This window comes from Battus philenor, unplaced genomic scaffold, assembly GCF_028537555.1.
Source record: "Battus philenor isolate CCGP_79_NKW_IND1 unplaced genomic scaffold, ilBatPhil1.0.hap1 SCAF_11, whole genome shotgun sequence".
NCBI classification, from domain to species: Eukaryota; Metazoa; Arthropoda; class Insecta; order Lepidoptera; family Papilionidae; genus Battus; species Battus philenor.
In genome coordinates, this window is record NW_027181673.1 from 6,911,557 (window position 1) to 6,925,595 (window position 14,039).

Here is a 14,039-nt window from a genome sequence, read left to right on the forward strand (position 1 = left end):
TTTGTGAAATAATTTAATTTTATCAATACCTGAAATAATCCTCAAAATCTTTTTTATCTCGACAAAACATTTTGATTCATTTATTCGTTAACTAAATAATATAATTGTTTACGTACTTCTACAGTACTATTATTTTGCACACACAAAACTTTAATAATAAAAAACCGTATAAAGAAATAAAAACTCATTTTCTTTGTATCGAAAATATTATAATTTCAAAGAAAAAAAATAATGTACTGTTTTGATGTTTTTCCTCTTAACAAAAAATAATATTTGATTTAACGAAACGAAAACCGAAAAATAATTACATAAATGTGAAACTATATACAATCCTGCCGCTTACAATAAATAATTAAAAAGTTAAACTTACTTTTTTGTATTGTAGTATTATGAGTGCATTAAAAGTACGCACATTTCAGGTTGAACAATCAATTGTTTTAATAATAATAATAATAAAGTACCTCTGATAATGCAAAAAATGTAGTTATCGGCATTGAATGTCTATAACTATCATATTTTATTAAATGGCTTTTAAATTATAACTTCCAAAAATACAAAAAGAAGCATTTCATTTATATAAGTTTTATCAAAGTCATAGAAATTTAATCAATATAAATATTTAAAAATTCTCATAATACTTAAAATATCAAGAGAGTTCTACAAATTCAATAACAAAAATAGCGACGTTTAATTGCACTTAAACTTATAAAAATTATTCGGTAATTAAATTATTCCATATAACTTACAGACGTATAATAATTGATTTGTAACAAAATATTCTATTTAAATTTTTAATATTTTTAGTGCAATCTAACATACAGTCAAATATAGATAAAATTATGTCTCGCTTTAATTTTTGACAGTTAAAAACGTCAAACGGAACGCACAACTTAAAGTTCTGCACGCTGCCGCAGGGAGCGCTTGCGCGCCAGTCTCCTTGCAGCGGGCGTGTTGCCGGTTGCTTGTTGCGCGGTGCGAACTGACACACACGAGTTCGCGGTCATAGGCTCGAACGAACATCGAAATCGACGGTCAGTGCGGTGACCATGATGATGGACAACGGGGTGATAACAAATAACTATGACGGGGTGTACGGGGACGGATACATGGAACAGGAGGAAGAGTGGGAGCGAGAGGGTCTGCTAGACCCGGCTTGGGAAAAACAACAGAAAAAGGTCAGTTTGATCTCTAAGTTGACAAACCAAATAATGGGTTCGTGAACAAATACTATCGCTGAACATATTTCGCATGCAAATTCCAGATAAAAATAAAGGCAATATTAACCTTATCGTGGTCGTGACTCACGTTTCTAAACATTTTTTACGGTGTATCGAGTAAGGCGCATATTTAATTTTTAACATTTTGCAAATTTTTACAAACAACAATTTGGAACTAAATTAATTTCACCGAGTCAGTTTCCTTCAACAAAAAACTATTTAATGAGGTAACAAAAATAAAATATAATGTGAATGAATTCATAGAAATGAAAGTAATAAATTTTATTCACAAAAATTACCGTTATGTACGTTTTTATATCATTAAAAGTCCTGAAATTCTCATTAAACATTAATTAATTTTAAGCAAAAATCAAAAATCGCGCGTGTGCCGGGCAGTTTAAATCCTGTGTTATATATTTCCCGCCGCTAGTTGAAAGTAGATCGCGGCCGTGGACACTATTAAAAGATTTCTTAGAGCTTTAGGTGTGAGCGAGATGGGATCATACCGCATCCCTAGGGAGTGAGCGGGTCAGAGAGAGGAGTCGAATTTCCGTTAGTCATGTCCTAAAATGGGTCCGACGCAGGCGCCGCTGAAAGCGCGGGCGTCCGTCTTTACGTCACTAGAACCCATATTTCAGGAAATCTAGTATTATCAACCTCATGTCAATGTAAGATGAATTAGTCTCACTTATAATTTATTTATGGTGACCAACACGCTGACGCATGGCGAATACACGTTCTATGCGAAATGTTATAATATTGCATTCCGCTTAGGACGTATATATATATATATTATATTACGAACGATAAAACGAAATGACTCCATATCCATATCCAATAAATTAAATTGATAACATTTTTGTAAAATAAGTTACATACAGGGTTATAAAATTTAAATGATGAATTTTCGAAAACTGTCAATTTTCGCACACTTTTTATTCCTCGGTTATTTAAAGGTCTGATATTAATTTGTCAAAATAATTTAAAAAAAAAAACTTTATCGAGAATGATTTACACTAATTCTATTTTAAAAAAGACTATATCAGTCTTTTTTAAATCATTGTATGGCTTTCAGGGCCTAAAATATTTAATATTCTGCCAAAGTTAAAACAATTCTTACAAGCGCTTAGACACCTAACTGCACGTACAGAATTTGTAAATAGAATGACTTTGCCACAGAAAGTGCGTTACATTAGGTTTATACTTATAGTAAGAAGTCTGTCGCTTTGAATTTCAAAGGATAAAAACTCGTATAAACAAAGAGAGACACAGAGCATTGCCCGATCGCGTATGGCGGTTCAATGTCGCGGTCTCGCTGAGATACGTCTGCGCGAAGAAGTCACCTGACCAGTCTCAATAGCCCACCATCCGGCTGGAGTGCCTTCCGCAAGGAGGTCAGTAGCACAAGCATTATTTACCTCACTATAATCAACGAAAAGAATGTTAATATTCATTTATGCATATCCACGTAGAATCACACAGTGACAACTTGTGTACATCATAAGAATGCTAGAAGAGCCTGATTTGATAGAAATCAAAGCCAGATTGAACTCCTCCTGAGACAACCTTCAAGTGAAAGCTACGAGGGTGTCAAACGCGGTTCAATCTAAGAGCCCATAACAAACTCAAACGTGTTTTAGCGATGTTACAATATCATTAATACAGTAGCTAGAGCAATTCATTCTCAACCTCATCACTTAAGTGTTTAAAACTATGTTAAGATTACATATAGCATTATATTTACTGATAATGGTTACGATCTAACCATGTGACAACTTATTGGATTATTTTAATAAACTATAAATATTTAGAGACCTTGATTTGTAATTTTTAAAAATATAACCATTTAGTCACTATATATAGAAAGATGTAGAGATGAATCGTTAAAAAAACCAGTTGAGAAATTTCATCTGACGTATATTATTTGTATAGAACGTAAAAAATATCAATATAGATTTGGAAAAGGTTTTCATTTTCTTATAATAATTATGAATCATCGGACAGTTTTTACTTTTAAAGGTCGAAGGCCGTGCTTACGTCGATCAGGATTTAAGAAAGTAAAAATATATTAATAATATAAATTATCTTTTATTGATAAACAAATATTCAAAATACGCTGGATGCAGGTCATTTCTAATTAGTTCTATTGGTAATCTATGGGGGAAGTTTTTGTCCAGCTGTCGACGTCCTACGATTGAAACGATGTTGATAATGGTGAAGTGTTATTTATAATTTCAGTAGTGAACTCAGATTAATTTTGTACATTTTTTTAACTATACATGTTTTTCAGTCATTTAATTTTACGCATTAATCACACTTCAATTAATTCCAAAATAAATGCTTGGCTTTTAATAAAATATGAAAACTAAATTGAGCACGATATTAAAATAAGTATTACTTTAAAAACTTAAAATTTATGGCTTTAAACGTACATATAAATAATCAGTAGTTAACGTTTTTAATGATTTGAAGTTTGAATTTAGAACGAAAGTATGCGACACCCACGCGCAAAACAACAATGTCATCATCTCGTTTTACAGCTTTTGTACACCGAGTATATAAAATGATTGTAATTTTTTATTAGTTTAAAAGTAATAAATTATGACAATATTCAGATAGCATGTAAATATCGGAAATAATGTTGATGGTTTCGAATTAAATACGTCAAAATTGTCACGTACACTTGAACATTTGTTGACGCATCATTCATTATATAACATTTGACAAATCTATTTTTTCCTCGCCGTTGTTGGTTATCTTTGGCACCAGTTCAAAAACCAACCTCTACACTCCGGGCGTTATTATTTTCGATTAATATTTTTTTATAAAACATGATTATCTTTGAATACAGCTACTTTTTAAAAAGAAGATAGTAAAAATATCTAACACGATGTTCAGAATGTTAAGTATGTCATATCAGTATTAATGATTAAATCGAAGAAAGTGGATCTCGAAGACCAGACTCTTTTAGCTACCCAAAAAAAAATATCTATGCTTTTAGAACAAGATATTTTTATGATAATATTAATATGTTTTTTTACAAAACTTGTCGGTAATCACACTATCACGCGGTAGAATAGTTTTTGTAAAAAATATTGGTATTCTCGTATAACGTACTTATATGAACCCGTATAACGCTTTATAAACAAATGTTCACGTTTAACTTTTCTAATTAAAAGGAGTTTTATTTTTACTTTTCGTGGCCGAGTAATAAATATTTCATTTATGATAAAAATGCAGAAATAATATTTTCTAAATTTTTATCAGATCAATTCAAAAACTAAGAACACGTATTTAGTAGCAGTTTTATTTAATTTTATAATAGCTTTACAAATCATTATAAATTACGCAGTACATAGAGTCAAAAACTCTTGCGTTATAGAGGGAATAGTTGTTACTCGATAATGAAAACGCGTTATAAATGTACAGTCTTATATGTTTAGTTTATTAGATTAATATAATTACCACATAACAAATCTATTGCAGGCGCATATTTCTGGTTAAATGTTTGCCGAGACGTTTGTGTTAAACCGTGTACAAACTAAATATCATTATATACTAATTTAACTTAAAGCCTAACTTTAGCGAGTTGTTGACTCTAAAAACACTTGACCTAAACCGCTTTATTGCAACTGACCTCGTCTCGGGCATTTCAAACTCCACCGAGAAGACGTCCAAGCTCTTTGATCGTTTGTGGACGCTTCGTGGACTGACCGAACCTTGAGAAAGAGAACCTGGTCATGAGCTGTCACTCGAAGCACACTTTGCATTCCAATTCAAGATTCCTAGAGAACATAACTCATCAGTTGCTATTATCATACTATAGGATTATTCTACACTGTTCGATGTATGCATTAAAAATTTTCTACAAAAACTAGTTATATGCCGATAAACATTTAGTCACCTTAATAAAACAAGTCTTATTTAAATATTTTTATGAATGCCAGTAAAAACTATGTCATTAGTGTTCTGTGTATATATTTTTTAGTTCTCTTGTTGATTTTATTTGTCACTTATTAGTTACGTTTTTTTCATACCAGAGAGTAATTCGAGCCAATAAACCATAACTTTCAGAGTAATTATACATTCAATTTTTCTTTCTATCTTATTGGTGTGATCGCGAATACTATTTTTTATAATTAATTTATTTACCGTTGAATAGATATGTTAATATTACATTATAATTTAAATTTAACGTTAATAAAAATAAAAAGACAAGTTTTTAAATAATAATAATACTGGTATAAAAACAATAAGCCAATTAAAAGAGCTTATCTTTCTATTTTTTTTTACACAAAATAATAAGCAAAAAGTTTTTAAACTGTACCCGAATAAAAATCGGGGTCGAGTTACCCTATTCAAACGTCAAGTGTTGTTCAAAGGTTAAAAAACATCGTAACGCTAGGTGGTTTAAGTAAGAAAGGAAGATACATATAAATTATCGTACTTGGGGCGTGTAGTCAAACAAGTTTAGTGCTGCGACAAAATATAATCTATCCCGAAGGCGAATTCTCTGTACACAAACCATAGTTTTAATGACGCAAGAATAATATGAAATAACTTTTATATTTACCGTTTACCCTTAATTTATTAACAATTCATAAACATAAGGTAATTGTGAATAGGTACAAAAGTTTTAAAAGAGTAATTGTGTACCTCATTTGCAGTCAATTAATGCTACCACACATTCGTGTAGCTTATAAATATTTTTTTGTTTACCAAATCTGTACAGGATGATTAGATATAGGCATAAAGCCGTGAATATATAACTTACTTGCTGTCAATTATTATATGACAAACTTTATACAAAAACAAATGATTTTAGAAATAACAAATTACGTAATGATACTGTTAAAAAATCGGATATTAATATTAACTTTTTTTACTTTCCGTCCCTATAGAATTTTTTCGCAGAAATTATTGATCTGTCGCATTCCAAAAGAAAAAAATAAATTAATGCAACATATTTCAATGTGATCGCTTTATACAGGTTGATTGGAAATATGTCTAAAAGCTTTTTGCTTAAAAATGAGCTGTGCATTCAACACGTTATAACTTCCACACCTACAATCAATATCCTGTATAGTTTCAATTACAACAAATATACTATAAATTTATTCTAAACCTGACCTTTATTAACAAGTTATAAATGTCCATGTAGAAATAATTAGATATTTCTTATATCACGCATAGTGATGTGACGTCATCTGTAATACCTGCATCATTATAAACTTTCAAATATTTTACCGTATTAGTAATCAAAGTAACCTATTCTGAGTGACCGTTACGTTTATAATTATAATCAGAAATTTCTTTTTCCTTATACTCCAAGTTGTCATTGATTTCTTGGACAAGAGCACTCATACAGTTTCCTCTAAAAACCACAAACTAGTCGTCGTTGACCAACAAACTAACAAGCAGGGTACCCTTGCCCACGTCAATAATATTATTTTAAGTGGACCGGTTCTGGCGCACAACCGACCAACTGTATAGACGAATTCAATTATAGATCCCTCTTCTAAGGAGTTAAAACTTACATAGACCGTCATTGCTTTAATCCTATTACACGTCAGACTCAATAAGAATACGGGAGAGACTAGTTTTTATTTTTATTTATTTATGTGACACTATTAATTTCACATATCAGAAAAAAATAAATGCATAATAAGTAATAAAATAAATACAATGAGCGGTCTTTAAATGAGATAGACGCGTAATGGGTAGTCTATCATTACATAAAAACACTTATTTACTTTAACATTATATGAGCCTATATGTATACATACATATATAAATATTTATTTACACTATATATACAAGGAAATTTTTGGTTAAAATTCACTGTTAATTAGGAAGTAAAATGTAACAAAGTGACATTCCATACATATCATGTCGCTAGCTAGCTATATTGTGTTGTTATTGTTTCAAAACACCGTGGTAAAGAGATAGGCCCGCCCACTCGCAACGAGTGCATTGCTTGAATCATTCTAACAATCTGTTATCTTCATAGTACAATATTCCATTAACATGGACTGTTCGTGTCTTGGTCGTTTAGTTTGCTTTGTCCTTATTTAAATATATCTATCGATAATATTACACGAACAGACTTATTGGGAATTATCCAATCAATTTATTACGATTAAAATAACACGTGAAACACAAATGATAAGTCTGAATCAAGTATTTATGGAATGTACAAAGAATCTAATTAAGAGGTTTTTGGTCTGTACGATATTGGTACCGGGCAAACTATTTTGTCGAAACTAAAATCAAATGCGGATAGATTATTTTACAGATTGACGTCTAGTTTCAAAAATAATTGTTGAATGGTTTACTGGGAACATTTATGACGGCCATTAACATGTCATAACTAAGTTATAAGGAGCTATGGTAGCCCAGCGATAGAGAACTGAGATTTGCGATCGATGCGTCGCGAGTTCGATTACCGGAATATAAACTTGCATAATTCACAATTCGTGCATTAATTATACAGTACAGCCACTGCTCACAAATAAGTTTTCGGAGGATAGGTAGCAGCATCCTCTACGTACCAAATACCAAACTGTGATAGTATAGACGTTTTTGAGGGGAGCCTATTCCTACCAGTGAACTGAATAGAAAAAAAAAACCCCAAATCAAAAACGATAAATAATTATAACGTCAGGATTTTAATCACTTTTTTTCCATTTCAAATGACCCCTGAACTTCATAGACCTCCATTACGTTGCTTGACTTACTTTAATTTAAACGATGTTCACCCGAAAACAGCAAAATTCTGATTTAGTTTTAAAAATACATCACTAAAAACCTCTTAAACATTTTAAAACTATTCTTGATTCATTTAATTTCTAGATATAGGATAAGGTTAGATTACCAACAATTATTTAACGTAAATATTTTTTTATTACGTAACATGTGGAGAAAGAAAAAACTGGTTTGTAGAAGACAGCGGTAAACACATACGAGATAGTTTCGATTTATTTTCGTAAAAATATGTTGACGGTCCGAGTTTGAGGGGCATAGATTACTGTGACGTATCACGCCGGCCTGCGTGAAGAGATTGCAGGCAACTGCCAACACACGCTATTTTCGGTCTCGTCCTAACACCCACGCGAAATGCTTACACTCACTTGCAATTATAATTAGAAAATAGTTGCTACTAAATTTACTCTCTACGTATATATGTTAGTTTGTAGAACAGGAAATCATATCGGGATCCATACGTCATGTGTCTAAAATTAGTTGGCTTGCTTTTGTTCCAAATTGAAATACGATTAGACGGACGAAATGCATCGATATCCGCCCGTTGAATCTGAATTCTAAATATTATCATCGTCATTTCAACCACAAGACGTCTACTGTTAAACATAGGCCTCTCTCATAGATTTATAATAGGTCTTCCGACGACCTTAACCAAGCTATCTGTCTACCTTATGAATGGACATTCTACGTTGTGCTTACCGATCTGTAGTCTGTACTCCAGAACATAAATATACTCGTATTATGTCCTATATTTAATATTAATACAATATGTACGATATTAAATCGATAATAAATCATTTATACTCGCCATATCTATTTGCATTCTTATCACTATAGCAGTTACGTTTGCTGATTATCGCTGGAGATAAATCCGTCAGCTGTCCTTTGGTATTGCAACAGGGGGACAGTGTTACGTATTATTAATCTTTTCCTACTTATTGTAGACCCTTCACACTTTTGATGATATACAGAATGGATAGTTAGAGATGTAAAACCTTTGAAATTGTGAATATATAACTCCCTTGTTATCAATTAATGTATACTACACTTTGTCCAAAAAAGCAATGGTTTCAGAAATAACAATGTATTCGTAATCCCTGCAGAATCTGTACTGTCAGTAGAAATTGGCTTATCACTTTCCAATAAAGTTCCAGAGTGCTCACTTTTACACCTTTATTTTCAATTATTGAGTATATTAAAAACAAAAATTTCTTATAACTTGTATATACAAACGTTTAAGTTAAATAATGTAACGGTTGAACACTTCGTTTTTATTGAATAACAGTAACACATAAGTTACCCGACTAGTGCCTATCCCTTATAGAGCCAACATTCAGTTACTCCCGAGAACCAACGCTACGGTAATTGAGTCGTAAGATACACAAAGTGATCGGTATGGGTAAAAGGGGTGAATGTCTAACTGTCAATTAATGTATAGCACACCTTATTTCCAATCTTTCTACACAGTCATATCAAACATATATATATGTACTTCTTAGCTGTATAAAAATAGTCAGTATGTGCAGTTTTATTCAATTGTATAAACAAACATTTTACATCATAGGTGATTATTTACGCGATTAAATAGCTATTTGTATGTCGTAACTAGCAATGGTATTAATGACAATAGACATTAAAATTCAATAAGCTAAACTGGAAACCTGTAAAGGGTCGCACACAGCAGCGCCAAGTATCACATTCGCAGCGTTCTCGCTTCAGTAAGCTGATAACTGCTTATATAATTGCGTGGGATGTTTCCGCGGCATAAAACAAAAAATTCACTGCTTTTGATGGTGAAACTGTTTTTAGGTAAATCTTTATTTTGATATTTTATATACGTAATTAATATGGAAAATTTGTTAAAAACTTGTACATCATGTATAAAGTGGAGTTACCTATAGATGCGTACCTAATAAATGCAATCTATTTTTAATATGTTTTTTTATTGCAACAGAACATGTACTATTAATATAATAGCCTAATAATGCTTTTAAAAGTGGATCGAATCAAAACATTTCCATTCCTAGACAAGCTAACTTAATGTAGCTTACGTTTTTATTACAAATATCTCATGTAGTAATCATTGGTTATATATATACAATTTAAAGAATTTTTAACGCTTGCACATTTCTCTTGTCATTCATGGCGGTCGTGAGAATTACAATAAATATTCAAAGTAACTTAACCTTTTCAAACGTTATTTTTAAATCTCTTACTTACTTGTTCATTTAGTCAGCTTAATATAGTGTAGACAACTTAAATTAGTCTGTTTTAGGGTAAACATTGTTTTTATCTGGGCCATTTGCTATTTGCCTGTCCGATTTTATTTGAGTGGCAAATCGCTAAAGGCACTTAGTTTACACACCTTTACAATAATTAAGCTCAAGGATTTACCTAAGGAATTACCGTATTAGGAAACCTTCGTTTCTTAGTTCACTCAGGCGGAGGCTATGAAGTAACTGGGTACAAGGAACCGATGGTTTTCACTATCCAGGATTTGATCATCATCACTGAATGTACGCCTATATAATAAAGTTACACAAGACCTTATTTTTTAACTTGTGAAATATAACATTATTAAATAAATCTTATTACAACATTTATTTAATTGATAGAAATGCGTGAAACTTTCTTAGTTGACCCATTTTGATGATTGATATTATCATGTATGCAATTGAGTTTTTGGCCAGCTCTTCTCAACAGATCAGCATTCCGAGCCGGTGGTTTATTACTACTTTTAATGTTACATGAAATGACGGTAAAAATTAAATTGACAATTCAAAAGTGCGTAAATGTTTAATTTTAAAAAAAATGTTAAATTTGAATCATTTCAACTTCGATTTCCAATAATACTGGTTTGAAGCGGTCTGCATCTAGCTTCTTCCGACGACTAGCATTTATCATGTATTAATTTATAGCATGTGATACGGCTGCAAGGTTTTAATTTGTTTCTGACCTATTGTTATCGCATTGTCAACAATGTCTTGATCTCAGAAGGGTGCCATGGGTGACATTTTCTAACTGGAGTCTTCTAAACGTCAGAACCTACGACATACTATAAATAATTTTATTGGTTGACTGAAAGTACCAACGTCACTCTTTTTTGTAAATGGGTAGCCCTGGGTCTTGAAAAGAGTTTTCATTGGGCATATACCACGATAAACATCTTTAAATCTATTCTGTATGAGTACATTAGTTCGAAAATCGTACGCAGTGATACTCAAGAACTTGCGTTTATCCAAACGAAGTTGTGGAATAGACAAATGCTGTATGTATATAATAATATATAGTAACCACATCGATGCCAATATCGACCGCAATCGTTGTTATAATAGATTTATTGGTTCTATAAGGCTTACTGTCTTATTTGTGAAGATATAGTGATTCAATGTTAAGCTAGATATTGCATTGCAAAGTTTTATGTCATTACAACACCGTTACGGATGCACTGTAACACTTCCCAATAGGTGAATGCACCGTTCGACGCGTCACTTACTGGTAATAGCTGTTACGCGGGGCGTTGTTAAAATTCTTTTACTTTTTATTCCTGCTAAAATTCTGAAAATTTTTTCTCCATCGCAATACCGATTTTATCAAGCAATCTTTTTTCATTCCTTTTCGTCTTAAAATACTTACACTACCTTCTTTAAAATACTTATAATTCCTTAAAGACGTATCTGGAGTTAATATCATATTACGTTACTAACCGTTGATGGTTATAAACAGGATAAAACTCTGCAACATTGGATTTAGTACACATGAATAAAGTGCCGTAATATCTCATTACATACCAGAAGATTAGTAATTGATGACTCTATCGTTTCGATTGTTTTACAAATATAGATCACAGACGGCCACAGTTGCATATTGAATGGTAACAGATTGATTGATATACACATAATTAATTTAGTTATTCTTTTACTCGTCTTATTATCTGTATAGTAACATGTACATAATGCAGTTATGTACCTCATTAGAACAATGCCAGGAGAACCATACGATATACGATAAAAGTATGGCATTCCTCAGTAGAGTGTAAAGCAAGCAAGGAAAAAGGGTAAATAATGTATGACATAATATCTACTTACTAATAAAAAATTAAACCTAGAGAAGATATATTAAAGTAGAGATTAAAAGCCGGTCCGTCTTAAAAAAATAAGAAATTGAATAAGTATATATGGAAAAAGAACTTACTAAATATGTTGTTACCTTATATATTAAGTCTGTCAGTTGACGGTAGAGGTATGAAGGCGTTAAAAATGTTATTATAGAAACTAGACTCAAATTTAGCTCTCCTGTAATCGCATCCTTCAAAATATACCTACGAAGATCCCAAACGCGTCCTGATGTAAAAAAAGCTATCAATAAACTTAAAGGGATTTTTTTTGAGGTCACTATAACAATATAATAGTTGACATTAGTAATGCAGTTTATTCCAAAGCTTTATTACAAATTTTAAAAATCCTTCACACAGCAATAGAATTTTTTCACATAATAATTTAGAGACAATACACTTCATATTGTAATACCATACACAATTGCCCACAAAAGATATTCATTAATGAAGCCTAGAGAAAGGTAAAACAAACTTATGTTTATTTTTGGTGCTAACCTAATGTAGATCGTTATTTTTCTTATGTTTATTAATATTAGTTGCTAAGAATTGAAGAATTATTTCTTCAATAGCAAAATATTAAAGATAAATTGATAATGTTTATAAAAGAGTAGATGGCTCTTACCACAAATTAAATTTCTATAATCATCTTCACTTAAACGTGTTTATTTATTTTCTTAATAAACTCTAGTCAGCTGTTCCTCACAAGAATTTAGAAATCAAGCATCGCATTAATTATTCGCCTTATTGAATATTCTTGGATATTTGTTCTACTACATTAATAAATCAATTTGTATAACATACATTTACTAATATTTTCGTATTAATTGATGATATAGGTAATTGTAGATGCCGATTATATGACGTTTATTATATACAGCATGTTTGCATATGTATTTCTTAATTTAACCTAGTCAAGGTCGTTGGAAGGCAGAATGCGGATCGCCTCCTTATTGGAAACCCATTAGGTGGGTTCTAATGACCCGCAGCGGAATGATATATGGTTGAAAAGATGATAATCATAATTTATATATATATATATATATATATATATAAAGAGGATACTATTAATAATAATGTAATAGGATACTATTGTAATATACATTTATTTTGTTCACTTTTAATGGTTAAATATGTTAACTACTATGTTATTCCACTCGGGGATTGAACCGACATTCCCCGATTGAATGGCATGGTCAAAGCGCCCACTTAATGCTGTGCCGACTGTGAAGACCATTTGCGATTATCGTTTAGTAGCGGGTTTGTCATTATGGCAACGGATGCGTTGCCCTATGTGCATGGACGTGCTAGTCACCGACTATAATTTGAGCTGCGAGACGAACAAAACGCATACGTGATCTTTCAGAACGGATGGCTTGACGTTTCTTTGCAAATTAAATTACTAATAATAAATATTAATAATTTTGTTGATGTTGTATTATTTATAAATTATATACAAAGTTCATACAAAAATTTAATTATAGTAAATTCTATACAAAAATCTTATAAATAAGACTGTGTCTGAAGTCTCATAGTTCTGGAGTAGAGATCACACACCGGCAAGCGCTGCGACGTCTGTTCAGCTTGTTGGCAGTCATAAGACGCTGACTGTAGGCCGCTTTCAACCGGACCTATTGGAATCGGGGGAGGCTTACGTCCAGCTGTAGAAATACATATAAAGTGGGAAGTCCAAGATCAGTCATTATGACAAGCCTCCACTACTTTCAGTGAGCGTCTGTTGGTTGTCATGACAATGATGACCTGTGAGTAAAAAAAAATTCTAAATACGTATTCCGAAATGTTGCATACACCTTTCTAAATAAAATACAGAAACGTGGTAGCAACAATTAATCCATGGTTGAAATATTTAACTTATAAAATAACTGCACAGTCTAAACATTGATCGCTTCGTGCTATGCTGACGAGTGGACTGTATCAAAGACTAT

The 14,039-nt window shown here is 31.7% G+C and overlaps 1 protein-coding gene across 3 annotated transcripts in view; it reads left to right on the plus strand.

The window, feature by feature from the left end:
- The first annotated feature begins 924 nt into the window (after nucleotides 1-924).
- Actn (alpha actinin) overlaps nucleotides 925-14,039 on the plus strand; it is a 58,749-nt gene continuing 45,634 nt past the window's right edge. For all 3 annotated transcript variants that reach the window (XM_068774549.1, XM_068774555.1, XM_068774563.1), the window contains exon 1: nucleotides 925-1,175. In XM_068774549.1, the coding sequence (XP_068630650.1) occupies nucleotides 1,047-1,175 (129 nt within the window). In that variant the 5' untranslated portion in view covers nucleotides 925-1,046. The remainder of the gene's footprint in view (nucleotides 1,176-14,039) is intronic.